Raw genomic sequence first — 17023 nt, forward strand, 5'->3', positions numbered from 1 at the left:
AGTCTATATAAAATCATAATGATAATCATAATCATAATTAATAACAATATGAACAAGCCCAAATTGAAAAAAAGTAGTCATAGGCTCTCATAGCAGCACCTATGTCGGGTGTGTAGCATATCATTTTTCTATATATGAATATAAATAGCAGTTCTAGTTCTGGTATCTAAGTGGACGACCACATGGACTCTCTGAAGGTCGCGTGTTCGACCGCTCCTGCATCCAAGCCGTAGCTTGACGGCTTGGAGTGGGACACGAACGTATAGGAAAGCTGCGAGCCGCTATAATTAGGACTCGTGGCTGGGTGCGACGTGGCCTGCGGCACCCTGAGGTGCAGTATCTCGGCCTGAGTCTGGGCGAGCTGCTGCCTAAGCCCGTCTATCTGCTGCTGCAGATAGGATATGGCTCCTACGCAGCCGTAGACCGGGTCCCGCATCCTCGCGTTCGCCTCGTACACCATGCTGCTGACCGCATCGCCTCGGTGCTCCTCCGGCAACTCCTGCGGGCCGGGCCGGGCCAGTATGAGTATAGAAGATGAAACAAATAAAAATCTGATCAATTCCAAACTAACTTACCTGAAGCATCTTGCTGACGTTGCTAGCTCCGAACACCTTATGCACGCCGGCGAACTTCCCCGGCTCCTCGGCCGGGAAATACGGCGCGAAGACGCAGTCCCGCGAGCACCTCCGGCGGAGGAGCTTGCAGGCGGCGCACGGCGATGAGGCATTTTGTTTTCTGCTCACTTCCATCTATTTTTCCTAATTACATGATCAATTTTATTTTATTTTTTCTATCAAAATCAATTAAGAAAAAGTTTGGTTGTGTGATCAAGAGCACTAATTGGGTTTAATATAATCTACATGGAGAAATTGAGACAAACAGATAGTTGGTGTTAACGTTCACCAAAAAGGGATTAAAGAAGAAAAGGAAAAGATTAAGAATTTGTGAAAGTGGGAAAGAGATTAAGAGAGTAGGTTTATTTGAAGGGGTAGAGAGAGTACTTTTTATAATGGGACTTGCAATTTTGTGGGGCCAAATTTGTGGAATTCAATTTCCGCCACTTCGAATTTTGTTGAGATTTCTTTTAATATAATAATAGAGGTATGCAGAAGTTCTTGATTAATTAAACCATGATAATTGAGAGGTTGGTTATATTTAATTGTCAAATTTAATTTGCTACATGGCATGTGCACCTACTAATAAATTAATGAATAATTTTATGATTGTGTCTATTCAAAAGATTTAGGCCGATTTGATGGCACGTGTGTGTGTCTTTGGACAGATTTTATAACGTAAAAATGATCGTTAAGTTTGTTGGTATTTAAATGCAACTAATGTTGGACTTCTTTTTGAACGTTTGGTGTAATTTAAAATAAAAAAAATATGAGATAATATCCTTGTTTTTCATAGACATTATGAGTATGTGGAGAGCATGTGAAACTTAGTAGAAAAAGTTATAATTGCAAGAACAAGTAGCATATTAATTAGAGGTTGATTTGTTCATATAGGAGTATCTTTTTTCTCGTCTTCTTTTCTTTTTTAGGGAGGGGATAAGAGAGATTAATCATTGAACATCACATCTTCTTTATTAACTATGGTTTCCAAATAAAAATTCACATTTCACTTCATATTTGTAAATACCAAAAAAGTATGATTAGCAAAAGCCACTAACCAAAATAGCAACACTAAAGTTCCTAATCAAGATGTTTAGCTAAAAATCAACAAATACTGAGATAAATCAACATCTCAACTTTGTGTGCTAAAACAAGCACGCCTAAAAATAATTTTTTTAGACTATACTCTAGCGTAAGACTTTTGATAATGGGTAGATGATGTGTCCATTTTCAAGATGGTTATATTTTTCAATTATTCCACAATGTAGAAAAGGTGACCAATTTCAACAATTCTGTCTAAAAGATATTTGATCGATTGATTATTGATCCATCTTAAAATGCCAAAGCGGTAGCTTTGTTTTGGTAAAATAAAATACACTAAATTTGACCTAACTCAAACTAGTAAAGGTTTGAGACTTGACATTTGGGGATTACTAATTGAACTTGATTCTTAATTATAGTACTATATTTGGTTGCTTTATGGAATAAACAAAGGCATGTGTACATTTGATCAAAATAAGCTCTATATTCCTATCTACCACATTTTATTGGTAAATCATCACACTCAAATGTGCAGGTATAATTTAGAAATAATGTGCACGAATCGATTATTAATTAAAACGCATATAAATAAAAGTTGGATTTAGTTAATTTGATAGTGATGTCATGGAAATTTTGCTGTCTATGATTCTCAAATTATATTCAGCTGTCCCTTTGATTAAAATTTTCTTTTTTGTACGATGTAGACAGAATGTCTGCCTCTTGCCGGAAAGAATTTGATTAATGAATTGACAAATTGCAGTGCCCCATAATTTATTTCTAATCACTTTAAACTAAAGCACTGATAAAAGAATCTGATTTCTGTAATTTTTTTTTGTTAGTTAATATATTAAAATTTCAAATACATATAAACACAATGTAGACTTAAATGCCACTATTACAGTACTATAACAACTACTGTAATCTATAGAGCACTAATTAACTAATTGTATGTCACATGCTTACGTAACACTATATATTATAGATTACAAATTCCTATCTAAATATTCATAGTATCAAAATTTGAAATCTGATATAGTCTTGCATCATCATTCATCAGATCACTCTCCATTATAAAACGTATAGTACAAAATAAAAAACAAACAAAAAGAAAAAGAGACAAACACAAATGAATTTACTTTTAAAAAAGTTTATCTTCTATGAAGATAAGATACGTTGAAATTGCGACGTTGAAACTACATGTTAAAAATAAGCAACAAATTTCCACTTCTTATTAACCTAATACCTGAATTTTTAGCTGCTCACAATTAATTTATTTAGACGTGACAATAAAATTTAATTACTTCTAGACCAGTTGAAATACCTCACTAATTAGAACATAAATAAATGCCAATAAATTAAACATTCATTTAATGACTTATCAATACGCATCCCCTTTCACTCTTTAAATTCAATTTTTTTCATAATAAATCAATAATAGGAGTCCATATTTATAGCAAACTAGTAGATGCACGGATTAATATATTTTTAAAATATTGTTTTTTAATTTTATATTAATTAAATAAAATTAAAATCAACATTAACAATGAACAATATGAGTAACAATTTTAGTTATATGAGAATCAAAAATCTATACAAATCAACATTAAAGCATAATAAATTTGAAACAAATCACATAATATAATGTTTAAACATTAAATCATGGAGTAAGAAGATAAAAATCTATCACAATAAAGAATTAAACACAATGGATAATTACTCATCATTTTTAAAACTTCTTTATACACTACATTAACTTTAAAACTTATTTTTAAAACTCCCCTAAAACTCCCCTTTTATATATTGTATAGATGCCGCGAGTATATAATAGTAGTAATTAGTAATCGAAAGTGTTACATAGTGAAGTGATAAAGCACCATCAAATTAAAGTCATCAATTAGTAATCCTTTTTTTTTGTCATTCACTAGTACAATCTTGTGCTTTAAGATTAATTTTGTTTCCTTATTTCTTTTAGAAAAAAAAAGACTGCAAATAAATATCACAAGACATGATAGCCCCACACTCTCTTTATGCTTTGGAAATTCTTGGAAGCATGGCTAAATCAATAAACACTAGTGGATGAATAATAAATTTTTAAAGATTGCTTTATGATGGATATCAACGTAAGACATGCAGTAATCAAAACTCCATCAAGTCCCAAGTTATTTGAACGGTTTCTTTTGATCACGAAATTTATAAAGAGTTTTGTTTAATATTTAATGAACAGAAAATAAAGAATTAGCAAGAAGCGCGAGTGAAGTTGGCAAAAAAATTAAAATAAGAAATATTTGAAATAAATGTCCCAAATAATGTGAGTCAGTTCGAAATAGAATACTATTCAAAAAACGTAAAATGAATGAAGTATAGTATAACACAAATAGAAATGAAAGATTTTATCTTCTTCTGCAATGATTATATTTATACGGATTATAGGAATAAAAAACGAATGCATTGACAATATGAAGTATATATGGTTGGTCAATAGTATAATTTTATGAAATCGGTGGCAAATCTCGTGTTGTGAATTTCGAGATGATGTGTTGTCGAATAAACTATAGTGTAAAATTAAACTAGATGAAACACATGAATTGCAAAAGTCAAATTATGGACGTTTTTCATGATTGGTGCTAAACTTCATCACTAATTTTCAAATTTTAATTAACATATATGTATCCATGTGACTTGTGAGTTTAGGGATATATCTAGTCCAATTGTATGATTTTATTCAATTTGATTTAGTGCCACCAATTGATATTGTCATTTAATCACTTGCATTTTGCTATTATTAAATCGCGGTAATGTCTAGATTTGTCAAGTGGGTCGAATTAAATAAGCTCAATCCAACCAAGGCAAAGCCTAACTTCAGTAGTAATTCGTATCAATTTTTTTAATACAAATTGCAATTCAAAATACTACCCAATCCGGACTCATATAAAGTTCACTAAAATTAACTCTATGTTTATTCTCGTAAATTTAATTTAATTATTTCTATCCATTTATAATTTACCAAATCCCTCCTTCCAATTCAATTCCTCCATTTTCAAACCAAAACAAAGCTTGGTTTAATATAACTATTACTATTGGTTTATAGTATGAGTTAACTTTAATTAGTCCTAAAAAATTGGTTTAATATAACTATTACTACTATATCAAAGCTTCCTCTTCTTCCTTTGGCACACGACCCACCGCGGCCCGAATCATTTCCAAGTAAAGCCCGATCTCCTCGCTCGAGTCCCCGGCCCGGCCCGGATCCAACGATTCCTCCCTAAACTCCCGTCGGCAACTCATCACCTTCTCCTCAACGTCGTCGACATCATCGGAAATATCTGGAAATTCATCAAAATCTAAAGTCCTTCGCGCCATTTCGAGATTGCAATTAGCATCGTAGAAATTGATCGCGCAGGAAAGGTACTTCGATTTCAACCACTCGTCGCCGGAATCCAAGTGATGCCGGTAGATTTCGTCGTAGATCTCTTCCGATTTCGCTATCGCTAGCGCAACGACGACGCCGGCGACTGCTCGGTCGTCGGAGAGGTTGAATCGGTTCCAATTGGATTTTAGGATATTCCGGCATTTGCTTGATCGGTTGGTTTCGGAGCAGAGGTCTTCTAATCTTCTAGAACTTTCTTCTTCGCCACATTTTGAAATTGGAACTGCGATCGCGAGGATTAGAGCGAGTAAGATTATTTTTTGGGCATGGGAAGCCATTATTTTTAATTTTTTTTCCGGATTTTATGTTATGTATTATTTGGTTGTTATATATAGTTTAGGCGTTATTAATTTTGATAGTAATGGCAGGTCTAATTTAGTGCGGTTTCGAAATTCATAATTAAGTGTGTTTGCTTTAAATTATGGTGTTATCATGTTAGTTAGTGGTTAGGTTAATTAGCGGCGGTTTCAAATATTTATTTTACTTCAGTTTTGATGTTGTGCAAGGAGCATCATGTAACACCCCTGCGTCGATCGATGACGTCACAATTCCGGTATAGTAAAACCCGATAAATTTAAAATTCATTTCACAATTTGAAGATGTGTGTGAGAGGGTGAGGAATGAAATAGAGACTTGGAAGAAGACTTCAAGAAGATATGGCTGTTGTTCCCTCTAAAAGATGAAGATTTTTCCCCCTTTTTTTTATTTCTCCCATGTATTGATCCGAACAGCTCCCTGCACTCATCCACTACGTAATCGATATGATCCAAAATCTTTCAATAATAATCGGAACCTAAGTTATGAGGTTGCGATGAACGTCATTGTAATTAAATGACACTTCTCCTTAAGAATTTTAGTTTAAAGTAAACAAGTTTACTAAGAAAACAAATCATTCGTTACATTTTACATGTATATTCAAAATACATTCTTATTTTTAGGTGTCTCCGTCTCCTTTTCCTCATCTGTTTTTTTTGTTAATAATTAGTTTTAGGTTATACTTAACAATATAGTACTCCACTAATTTGCCGCGTGAAGCGGTATTTGTAAGTGTGTCTGTGTGTGTACTGTGGGAAAAAATAAATGTTCACTCATTATAGGTAGGACAAAGTGATGGTACGACTTCTGCAAACTTTTATTCATTTATTAATAAGGAAAGAGTGAGCTCCATTTTTAGAGCATCCACTACGCGTTCAGCGCGCGGCTCGCTTTCCGTCCCGTAGGGACAGTTCCACCGCGGGACGCGTTGCAACGTTCGTCCCGTCCCGTAGCCCATAGCCGCGAGACAAGGGACGCGCCGCCCCGTACGCGCCCGGGCGACGTGTCGCGCCCCCGATGCATGCGTGAAGCCCACTCGCTGGCCCTCGACTGGGCGTCGTCACAGATGACGCAATAATTCGTTTTTTTAAAAAAAAATCGAATTTTAATAAAATTTTTATTTATTTTTTAAACGGTAATGTTACCGTTAATTTTTTATTTTCTTTTTTTAAATTTTTATTTATTTATTTATTTACTCTATAAATAATCTTATTTCATACTCATTTCACACACAAACACACATCTATTCCTCTCAAATCCTCTCTATAACCACTCCAATTTCATCTAATTGAGCATATTTGGGAAAACTTTGGCAGAGAAAATTAAATTATGTCATTTTTATTTTTTAGGATTTTAATTATGTCCATTTTCCATTTTTTTGAATTTTAATGTTGTTGTAATTTTAATAAAGTGCGTTTGTTTTAATTGAATTGGGTTGGAAAAAAAATAAAAATGAAATTTAATGAATAGTAATTTAAGGGACGAAATAAGAGACGGAGGAATAAAGTATAGTGGAGCCCTCAAATAGCAGTTTAAGGGATGGTGAGGGACAGCGTAGTGGATGCTCTTCCTGTGCCAAAGGTAAACACTTATGTATATTTATTTTTAATTTGAATTCAGATTCAATAAAATGGAAAGAGGAACAGTGACCACGGATTTGGATCTCATATTTTCTCAGAGCCACAATAGGGTGTGCTGTTCCACACAAACAATATTTAATTAAAAAAGAAATTATATATAGTGCTACGTGGAACAACCCTGCTATGCCTTTGAACACAATAGGGGATCTAAGAGCATCCCCTATACGCGGACTCTTCCAATAGCCCTACTCTTTTTTTTGTCCATAGCCCCTGTTTATTTATCCGCGCCCACGAAAAAAAGTGTCAGTAACTATAAGGTAGACACTTCTAATAGCCCCAAAATTTGTAGTCACTTTTCATTTTATTTTATTTTTAATTTATTTTAAATCAATTATAATTAAAATTATCGGAATGTAAATAATTAGAAAACGAGGTAATTGAGACCGAATATTCGTTTTATTGGAAACAGTAAAATTATACAACGAACATTTAAAAACAATATAAATAAAAACGTCGTCACCGTCTACTCGGTGGCGGAGTCGGATTCCTCCTCCTCTTCTCCGCCGCCTCCCCCGCTGCCGCCTGCCGCCCCTGCCAAATCCTCATCAGACAAGCCTAGCCGGCGTTGGATCCGACTTATGAGTTTCCACTATATACCCTTGATGACCGGGTCGGATGCGGTCTCGTAGAAATGACCGTTTTCCTGCAGTTGTTTCATCAACTACACATCTATATTCTCCCTCAAGACCTCGTGGGGACCAGGGGCCATGGGTTGCGGTGTATGGGCGGGATGCGCGATCCAGACGCGGCCGATGATATGCGGAAGAAACTTCCAGTCACTCTAGCGCTTCGGATATAGGCATGTTGTCCCGGAGGGCGTGGGCGCCTAGAGTGTGTAGCGGAGGGCTCTTCGGTTTGCTCGTCGTTGAGGTCGAATGATTGCGAGCCGCTGCTGCTGCTGTAGTCCCCGGCTATGTTGTGTCTAGTACGCTTCGCCCTAGGAGCTCCTGTCCGCTCTTGCGCACAGATGGCCTTGAATTTCGGACAGTGCTCGAGAACAAGATACTCCTCCCACATGGTGAACTTCGGCCAGCCTTCCGTGTTGAATTGGGTCATAGACAGCGCATTCACGTCGGCTTCGCTTCGGCCACTCTCAGCACTGAGCAGGTTGTTCTCGTATATGCCCGCGAACCGCTTGGTGGCATGCAGAATCCTATACCACTTTTTGCAGAGCTATTCCCCGTCACGCGGTTTGACGCCTCGAGGTTTGAACTCGTTGTATGCCAACAGAACGCGCTTCCAAAAGCTCCCCTAGGTCTGATGGTGCCCAGTATGGGGTCCGATGTGACGGCATCCCACGCCCGCGCCATAGCAATGGACTCCGCTTTGGTGTAGTGCGTGGCCCGTCCACCGCCGGCGCTGCTGCCCTCACCCTAAACCCTAAACCGCCAAGCTGCCACCGCGGTTGCCGCCGCCCCCGCCGCCACTGCTTTTACCCGCCAACTCTCGTCGGAACGGGTGTATCCACGCGTGCTGCCGTTGTAGTATATTTAGAAACATAGATTAAAAAATATGATTTTTCAAGCTTTAGTATATTAAGAATATTATTAGTGTGGGACACTAATAAGAAGGACGATATTTCAAGCTTTAGTATATTTAAAAACATAAATTAGCATCCATAATGCATTAAAAAATATATTTAATGATTTTTTTTGTTGTAGTTGCATGATCTGAAAACAATAATTTATTTGAGCTTTTGTCGTGTTCTAGTCTTATAATATCGACTATGACGAGGTGTAGCGGTGAATCTCGTTGGCAATGGCCAACAATTTTATCAAAAATTGAAAAGTTTAATTTAGTTGAACGTCAATATAAATAAATATGAAAACTAATAGTACTATGTTAAAATTCTTATATCTTGTCCCACATCGTCTTGGTGATGATCCTGACTCCTCTATATAACTATGGATAACCTTCCCCCTTACAAGGCCTTTGTGAGGACAAACAATTCTCACACTGGAGAATGAACAAGAGTTGCAAGCATATATAATGGTTACCAACTCTATTAGTATGAGACATTTGTGGAAGTATCGCAAGAGTAAAACCGTGATGGCATTTCCCAAAGCGGATAATATCATACTAATGTGGAGTTCGAGTGCGCACCCCCGATCTCAAACAGTGGTATCAGAGCCCTGGTTAAGGGCTGGGTGGCAACCGAACACCACCGAAGTAGACACTATTTACTAAAATTGAATACAAAAAAAAATAAAAAGAAAACAAACATATCCTAAGCCATAGAAATCACAAAAATGAAAACACACGGACTGGGCCTTGTCTAAACCTCCTGTCCCCAGGTAGGAAAAAGAGTACCTTTATTTAAATACCTAAGTGAAATAGTAAACTCCAAATAAAAGACTCAAACCTATAATTAGGACACAGTTTAAAGATTTCTAAATTCAAGCAACAACCGTATTTATACCAACCAATATAAATTTACATCACACATAAAAATATAAAGTGTGGAGGTTTATTATTCTTCATGTATATCCATTGGCCCAAAGATAATTTCGTTTACAATTAATTATCATGAGAAAGTTGACATGTACTATTAAAGTAGGCCTTCATCACATATCTACTTAAGCCCAAGCCATTAATAATAACTTAAATCTACAAATATTTGGTAAACAAGCCCATTATTTACTTAACCGTTTCAAACTTTTCTATCCACTTGTTTAAAGTGGGCTGAAGCCCATTGCTAACTTCTCTCATTAGTAACAACATTCTAGCCCTCGCTTCGATCTTATACGTATTAATTGTTCATTACACAAAACAAAATAATTACTTTCGATCACAATGAGTAGTCAATTAGACAGTAATTATTTTACCTCTTATTTTACAATGCACTATGGGGGTAAAATTAAATTAGCTCACGAATAATCAATATGGAATTAGCTCAAAACTATCCGTAAATAATCTTATTGTAGGAGATCATGAAACAAAAATAACGATAAGTGATGTCAAAATAAGGTCGAGTTCATCCAACCCAACAATATACTGTACAATCTACACTACGTCACATGTGACACATTTATTTTGACCACAAGTTTGTAGGCAGAGAATAAAGGAGAAATGAGAAAAAAAGTAATAGAAAACAAGATAAATTAGGCCATCCACAACGCTGTTCTTATACCGTTCCTATACCGTTCCTTAAACCACTATTTGAGGGCCCCACTGTACTTTTTTACTCCATTCCTTAACTAAGGAACGGAACCTGCAACCCTCCGTTCCTTAACCGTTCCTTAATTTACTATTCATTCAATTTCATTTTTTTTATTTCCAACCCAATTCAATTTAAATAAACACACTTCATTAAAATTAAAATAACATTACAACTTAAAATTCAAAAAAATTAAAAAAAAACATAATTAAAATACTAAAAAAATAAAAAATGACATAATTTAAAATACAATTTTATAGAGACAACCGAGAATGAGTTTGTCCCACATCGAAAGTGGAATATAAAACATTCAAGGATGTCTCTATAAAATAGAGATAACCAAGAATGAGTTTGTCCCACATCGAAAGTGGAACATAAAACATTCAAGGATGTCTCTATAAAATAGAGATAACCAAGAATGAGTTTGTCCCACATCGAAAGTGGAACATAAAACATTCAAGGATGTCTCTATAAAATAGAGATAACCAATAATGAGTTTGTCCCACATCGAAAGTGGAACATGAAACATTCAAGTATGTCTCTATAAAATAGAGATAACCAAGAATGAGTTTGTCCCACATCGAAAGTGGAACATGAAACATTCAAGGATGTCTCTATAAAAGAGAGACAACCAAGAATGAGTTTCATAAATTCGCAAGCCCATCAAATATATATGGGCTAATACGAATTTCTAGTATTCATTTATTTGTAAAAATTGTTTTTAAATATAAAAAACAATTTATATAAATAAAAAATATTTTTTTTAAAATTCATTTTTAAAAAAAAAATGAATTTATTGCGTCAGCGTGACGACGCCCACTCGCGGGCCGGCGAGTGGGCGTCACGCACGACGCAGGGCGAGCCACGTCGCCGAAGCGCGTGGCGGCACGGACCGTGCCGCGTCTCGTGCCGACGGCACCCGGGACGGCATGGGAACGGAACCGCGACGAAACGCAGCGCCGCAACGCGTTCCGCTACGGTTTCGTTCCGAAGGAACGAAACGCGGAATGCCCGCGGCCCGCGTTGCGGGTGCCCTTAAGTTAGATAGATGGTTGTTTTTTTTGCTATAAATGAAAATGTCTTATCTATAATGGGACGGACAAAAATGGAATACGAATCACTTATAATGACAATGAGAGTAGTATACACTAAGGCCATCCGCAACGCTGTCACTTATCTGTCCCTTAACCGTCCCTTAAATTACTATTCATTCAATTTCATTTTTTATTTGTATTTCCAACAAATTCAATTAATAAAAACACATTTCATAAAATAAAATAAAATTACAACATTACATTTTTAAAATAATAAAACAAAACATAATTAAAAATCCTAAAAAATTAAAAATACATAATTTAATTTCCCCCGCCAAATTTTGCCCAAATGTGCTCCATTAGATTATCTTGGAGTTGGGCGTGAGCGGTAGAGTCACGTGTCCTTGCCCGAATAGACAACCATTCTTGTATAGACGGATGCACTCCACTTCGAGGCGGACTACTTGCGTTGAGCTTCTGGGGGCTTCATGGTCGAACCAATTTCCCGCCACGGGTCCTTCGACTTGGACAATCATGTTGTGCAAGATTATGCACGTTTACATGATGTCGACCATGCTCTCCATGAACCACGTACGAGACGAAGCTTTGATAATGTTGAAGCGCGCTTGGAGAACCCCGAACGCCCGCTCCACATCCTTCCAAGCAGCCTCCTGCTTCTGCGTAAAAAGAGTCTGCTTTGCGTTCACAGGCCTGGTGCACGTCTTCACGAAGGTTGGCTACTTCGGGTAATTGCCGTCGGCAAGATAGTACCCCATTTTATAGCGCCGGTTATTAGCGGTGAAGTTGATGGCCGGCGCTTTACCATCCAAAACATCGGCGAAGAGGTCGGATTGGTGGAGCACGTTTACGTCGTTGTTCGAGCCGTGGATCCCGAAGTACGCATGCCAGATCCATAGCCGGTAGTCGGCGACGGCCTCGAGTATAACGTGGGGTGGGTGCCTTTGTGGCCGCTCGTGTACGACCCCCTCCACGCCACCGGACAATTTTTCCATCGCCAGTGCATGCAGTTGACGCTGCCAAGCATCCCGGGGGATTCGTGCACTTCTTCGTGAAGGCGGAACAGGAACGGGCAATCTGTCGTGATTGGCTTCCGGAGAAATTCATCAGTGAAGGCTGCCCGGACGCCTTTGCAGAATTGGATCAAGCATAATCTCCTAGTGCTTTCTCTAAGGTGGAGGTATTTGCCGAACACACCCGCTGTTTGTCTAGTCGCAAGCTGACGGATTGTTGCAGTACATTTTTGCAGCGTTGTGTGGCTGGGACGGCCGACGGCATCGAACCTTTCTTGGAAGAACTCTTCCCAGGTTGCCAATGTATTTGCGATGTGGAGAATTAGCGGTCGCCGCATACGAAAACGGCGACGGAAGTATGTATCTCCCCACACCGGGTTATCGCAGAAGTAGTCGCGGACTAACCTTGCGGCGGCTTCCTCCCGGTTACGATGGATGTAAGTCCGGGAGTGTCTTTGGGGCGGCGCGGCTTCCTCCGCCTCCCGGCATCGATCTTCTTCAAGTGATTCTTCCATTATTCGACTCATTTGCTCATATGGATCCATTAGATCGATTAAATTTGGGGGTAGAATAAAAGAGATTATTTGAGATGAAAATTGGAGTGGAAAGAGAGATGATTTGAGATGAGTAGATGTGTGTTTGTATGTGAAATGAGAATGAAATAGGAGTATTTATAGAGTAAAAAATAAAAAAGGAAAAATGTCGAAAACGATAATATTACCGTTTTCGAATTTTTAATTTTTTTATTCGATTTTTTTTAAAAAAATTGATTTATTGCGTCAGCTTGACGAAATTCACTCGCAGGCCGGCGAGTGGGCGTCACGCATCGCCCAGGAGCGCGCCACGTCGCGCAAGCGCCTGGCGAGACAGCTCGCGGGCTGTCCCGGCGTGACGGGGGTTCCGGCGGAATGGTGATGGGACGGGACGCTGTTAAGCGTCCCACGCCCGTCTCGTCACAGACGGACGGGACACGTGCCACCCGCGTAACGCGTTCCGGGTGGCCCAATACATGGAATCGAATATTTGCATAATAAATGAGGTGGACCAATCAGGTAATTTGAAGGGAAAAGAAAAAAATGGGAAGGGAGGAAATGACGAAAATAGCCTCAAGAGTTTGTTGGGTAGGGGAGGCAGGCTAGAGTCCAAGAACTAAGAACGACAGTGACGTGTTAGGGGGTTAAGTGGGTCCCGGGAGACGTCCTTGGTCCGGTCAAAGGGTCAGAGCCAGTCAAAGGATGGGTGGCCCACTCTGCTGTCCTAGCTGGCAAGATGCAAAGCATAAAAAGTATGATGACGTGGCTTCCCCAGCTTTAAATGCCCTGACTACCCCCAGCAGCTGAAACTGACGCCTGTATTTTTGCCCTTTTCATCCAATTATTAACTTTCAACTTTTTTTTTTCAACCCACATTATCAGTAATAAAATACAAAAAAAAAACATTTAGCACAGTTGGCAACAGAGGGGTAGATCTTGCTGCAATTCCTATTATTAATATCGTCTTACTTTAATGACTCTAGACTGTAATTTTAAAATGTGTACTCCATTTTGATGCAAAATTTTGTAACTTCGTTAGCATATAATATATGGACATTTCACGTTCATAACATAATTTACATTCATTTAATACTCTTATGGAAAAAAACATTTACTTCTTCTCGCTTTAAAAAAAATACTATACAATTTGTGAATCTCAATAGCTTAATTGCGGTAATGATATACTTTGAAAGAAAGACAAACAATAGGTATAATCTGAGAGATAAAAAATTATGCAAATTATATATAAATTAAAATAAGACCAATTTGGATAACGTACCAAAATGAAAAATATGACTATTCTTATTTGGTGTTACAAAACTTATTCACCAAAAACTTATCTCATTATTGTTTACGTATCAACCATGCATGTATACAAATGAATAACCCAACGGGTAATGTGAGGAATCAATTATTTAATGCGAATTAGAGTGATAAGGTTGCACCTAAAAAGTACTAACTGTGACCACTTTTAAAGCTGACTCTTACTACCTGGCCATGTTAATTAATCGCATAATTCGATAAAAATTAAAATGAAAAAATTGATAGCAAGAAATCTTCTACTACTTCGGATCACAACATTATTACACTCCATCATTCAAGAATATAAATGTATGGCATGTCTTTTGTGATTTACATGCTGAATATAGTTTACGAGGAAATATTAAATTCCATAAATAGGGCGAGATTAATTTATCACAACTTATTCGATTCTCACATACAACGAAATAATGTTAAAAATATGGTTTGACGAGGGACGAAAGAAGCACTGATTTTATTATCTAAAAATGAAATTAGACTTATATGAGTAATACTATCATTTCCCCGGTAAAAGAGCGTATACAAAAATGATTATTGGTGGAAAAAATTGAAATAGATTTTATTAATCAACTACTATTCGACGTAGCTACAGTTCGTATCTTCTATTTGATTTTTTGTGAGATGCTCATGCAGTATATTTCATGGATATATAGTATTTCAATTCATGAAAAGAGTAGAAAGGAATCATACAATAGTATTAGATTGAATACAATCTATGAGCACAATCTACATCATAAATGGCAATACACACTTTAATGCGTATTTTTCGATACGAACATAATCATTTACTACAATGCATCTACGTCCCCATATTAGTTTATTGGATTACGTTACCAAACAAATGATTAGTGCACTATCACTGTCTCTAATCTCTAGAGAAAGAATGTTAATTTTTATTGGACACAAAATTTACACTGCCTGATACAGACCAAACAGGAGAACTCATCCCAAAAGACTAGCTTGTTAGGAGAGAGAGCCTATTTAGTCTATATACCCCACATCAGTTATTCTCACAACCGATGTGGGAATTGAGTCCGTAACATTCGACCCTCCTTTAAGGGCCAACGTCCTCGTTGGTCACGGTTGGTTCTTTGCCAGGCCACCACTCCGTGGGCCACCACTCCGAGTTCTCGTTGGTCACGGCCACGTTGGTCACGACGGATTCTTTGCCCGGCCACCACTCCGTGGGTCACCACTCCGAGCGGTCCCAAACGCACTCGTTGGTCTCAGCGAGTTCGTTGCCCTGCCACCACTCCGAGTGGTTTGGGCTCTCAATGAAATCACCAATTGATACAGACCAAACAGGAGAACTCATCCCAAAAGACTAGCCTGTTAGGAGAGAGAGTCCATTTAGTCTATATACCCCACATCAGTTGTTCTCACAACCGATGTGGGAATTGAGTCCGTAACACTGCCCTAACGGGATCACCTTTAAACACGATGCTCTCTATTTCAACTTTCAAGCAGATTCTTTTTATCCTGTGTTTGTTTTTCAATAAAAATATTGCATCCTCTTTCTAGCAACCTCGTATCCATTAACTTAGAGATTAAAAGTTGTGTTCAGTTTGTTAGATAAATTAATAGTGTAATTATAATATAAGCTAGAATAATGACTATCCAGAATAAAATTGCGTGGAGGTCATATTTATAATCATTAGATACAATGGAATTTTAGTACAGTAGGGATGGAGTAAGATACATTACTAGGAAAAAACCTACTGGAAAATAAAATAAAATTAGACATAAACATTAATCACAAGTGAATATGACAATCGAACACCCTTAAATGTCATTAACTCTATACAAACGATGATTGTCGCAACATTCTATTAGACTTGATGCGATATGAGACTATTTGTGCAATGTTTGTCGATAAATAAAATCTTGGCCATATTTATGCAATAAACTTGTAGGCGCGTGAGGAATCGCCCTCAGCACACCTCGTGTTCTCAATGTTGATGCATGATGGATTTTGGTAGTCCAAAATTATTTAAGGACGAAAAAGTTAATTTACTATTCTACGAAATGTATTTTATTGTTAGTAATCTTTTCTATTTTCTTTTTTAGTTGTTTAGGGTTTATATACCTCATCTAAATCTTGCGTTTTTAATGTAAATTTGTGAGTAGGATAATAAACTAAGTTTTTAGGCCATCCACAATAGCAATAGCCCAGCAATAGCCCAGCCTTAGCCCAGCCACTGCCACATCAGCAGCACTAAAAATCCTCCTGCCACATCATCAAAACAAGCAAATAGCCCAGCAATAGCCTAGCCACTAATATCCACATCACTATTAACAAATATATACAAAATGAATTAATTAACAATCACACAATATGCGAAATTTAATTTACGAGATATATACGGGAAAAGTTTAATAATACTATTAAAATTTAAAAAGTACAATAATTTAAAAAGTACATTAATTAAAAAAATACAATAATAAAAAAAAGTACATAAAATTTTAAAAAAACACAATAATAAAAAGGAGTGACAATTCACTCCTCGTCTCCGTCGTCGCCGGAGAATACTCGTTAAAACAAGTGGTGCGAATGAAAATGACGAACAAAGTGCGTATATATAGTGTTTCGAAAAAAAAAAAAATTTATTTTTTCGCGCTAGGCGGTGCGCTGGGCGATCCGGGCGCTGCAATAGCGCCGAACGGACCGCCCAGCGCACCGCCCAGCGCCACGCAACCGCCCAGCGCTGCGCGGTTTCTCTCTCCAATCGCCCGCTGGGCGGCTGCAATAGATCGCCCAGCGCCAGCGCTCGGCTGGGCGGTCGCTGGGCGCCTATTGTGGATGGCCTTAAGAAACAACTACTCATTTCATCACACATTTTAATTTTGACAAATCTATGGTAAATTTGTGGAGGGAAGGATTAGAGTATATAAACCATGGCGATTTGTTTGT

General features: G+C 37.6%; 1 protein-coding gene across 1 annotated transcript; it reads right to left on the reverse strand.

The window, feature by feature from the left end:
- Window positions 1–8: 8 nt before the first annotated feature.
- On the reverse strand, window positions 9–986 carry LOC121771279 (LOB domain-containing protein 4-like). The gene is made up of 2 exons (XM_042168062.1): window positions 576–986; window positions 9–499 (listed from the first exon to the last, which is right to left on the reverse strand). Exons 1-2 carry the CDS (start codon window positions 747–749, stop codon window positions 167–169), a joined length of 507 nt encoding a protein of 168 aa, XP_042023996.1. The 5' UTR covers window positions 750–986; the 3' UTR covers window positions 9–166.
- Window positions 987–17023: the final 16037 nt, after the last annotated feature.

The sequence above is a fragment of the Salvia splendens genome, chromosome 16 (assembly GCF_004379255.2).
Source record: "Salvia splendens isolate huo1 chromosome 16, SspV2, whole genome shotgun sequence".
In the NCBI taxonomy this organism is placed as follows: domain Eukaryota; kingdom Viridiplantae; phylum Streptophyta; class Magnoliopsida; order Lamiales; family Lamiaceae; genus Salvia; species Salvia splendens.

Excerpts from the sequence above, each read along its gene's own strand:
- LOC121771279 (XM_042168062.1), bottom strand. The coding sequence starts at position 749 with ATGGAAGTGAGCAGAAAACAAAATGCCTCATCGCCGTGCGCCGCCTGC. Across the intron at positions 500-575 it reads ACGTCAGCAAGATGCTTCAG|GAGTTGCCGGAGGAGCACCG; the intron begins GTAAGTTAGTTT and ends CCCGGCCCGCAG.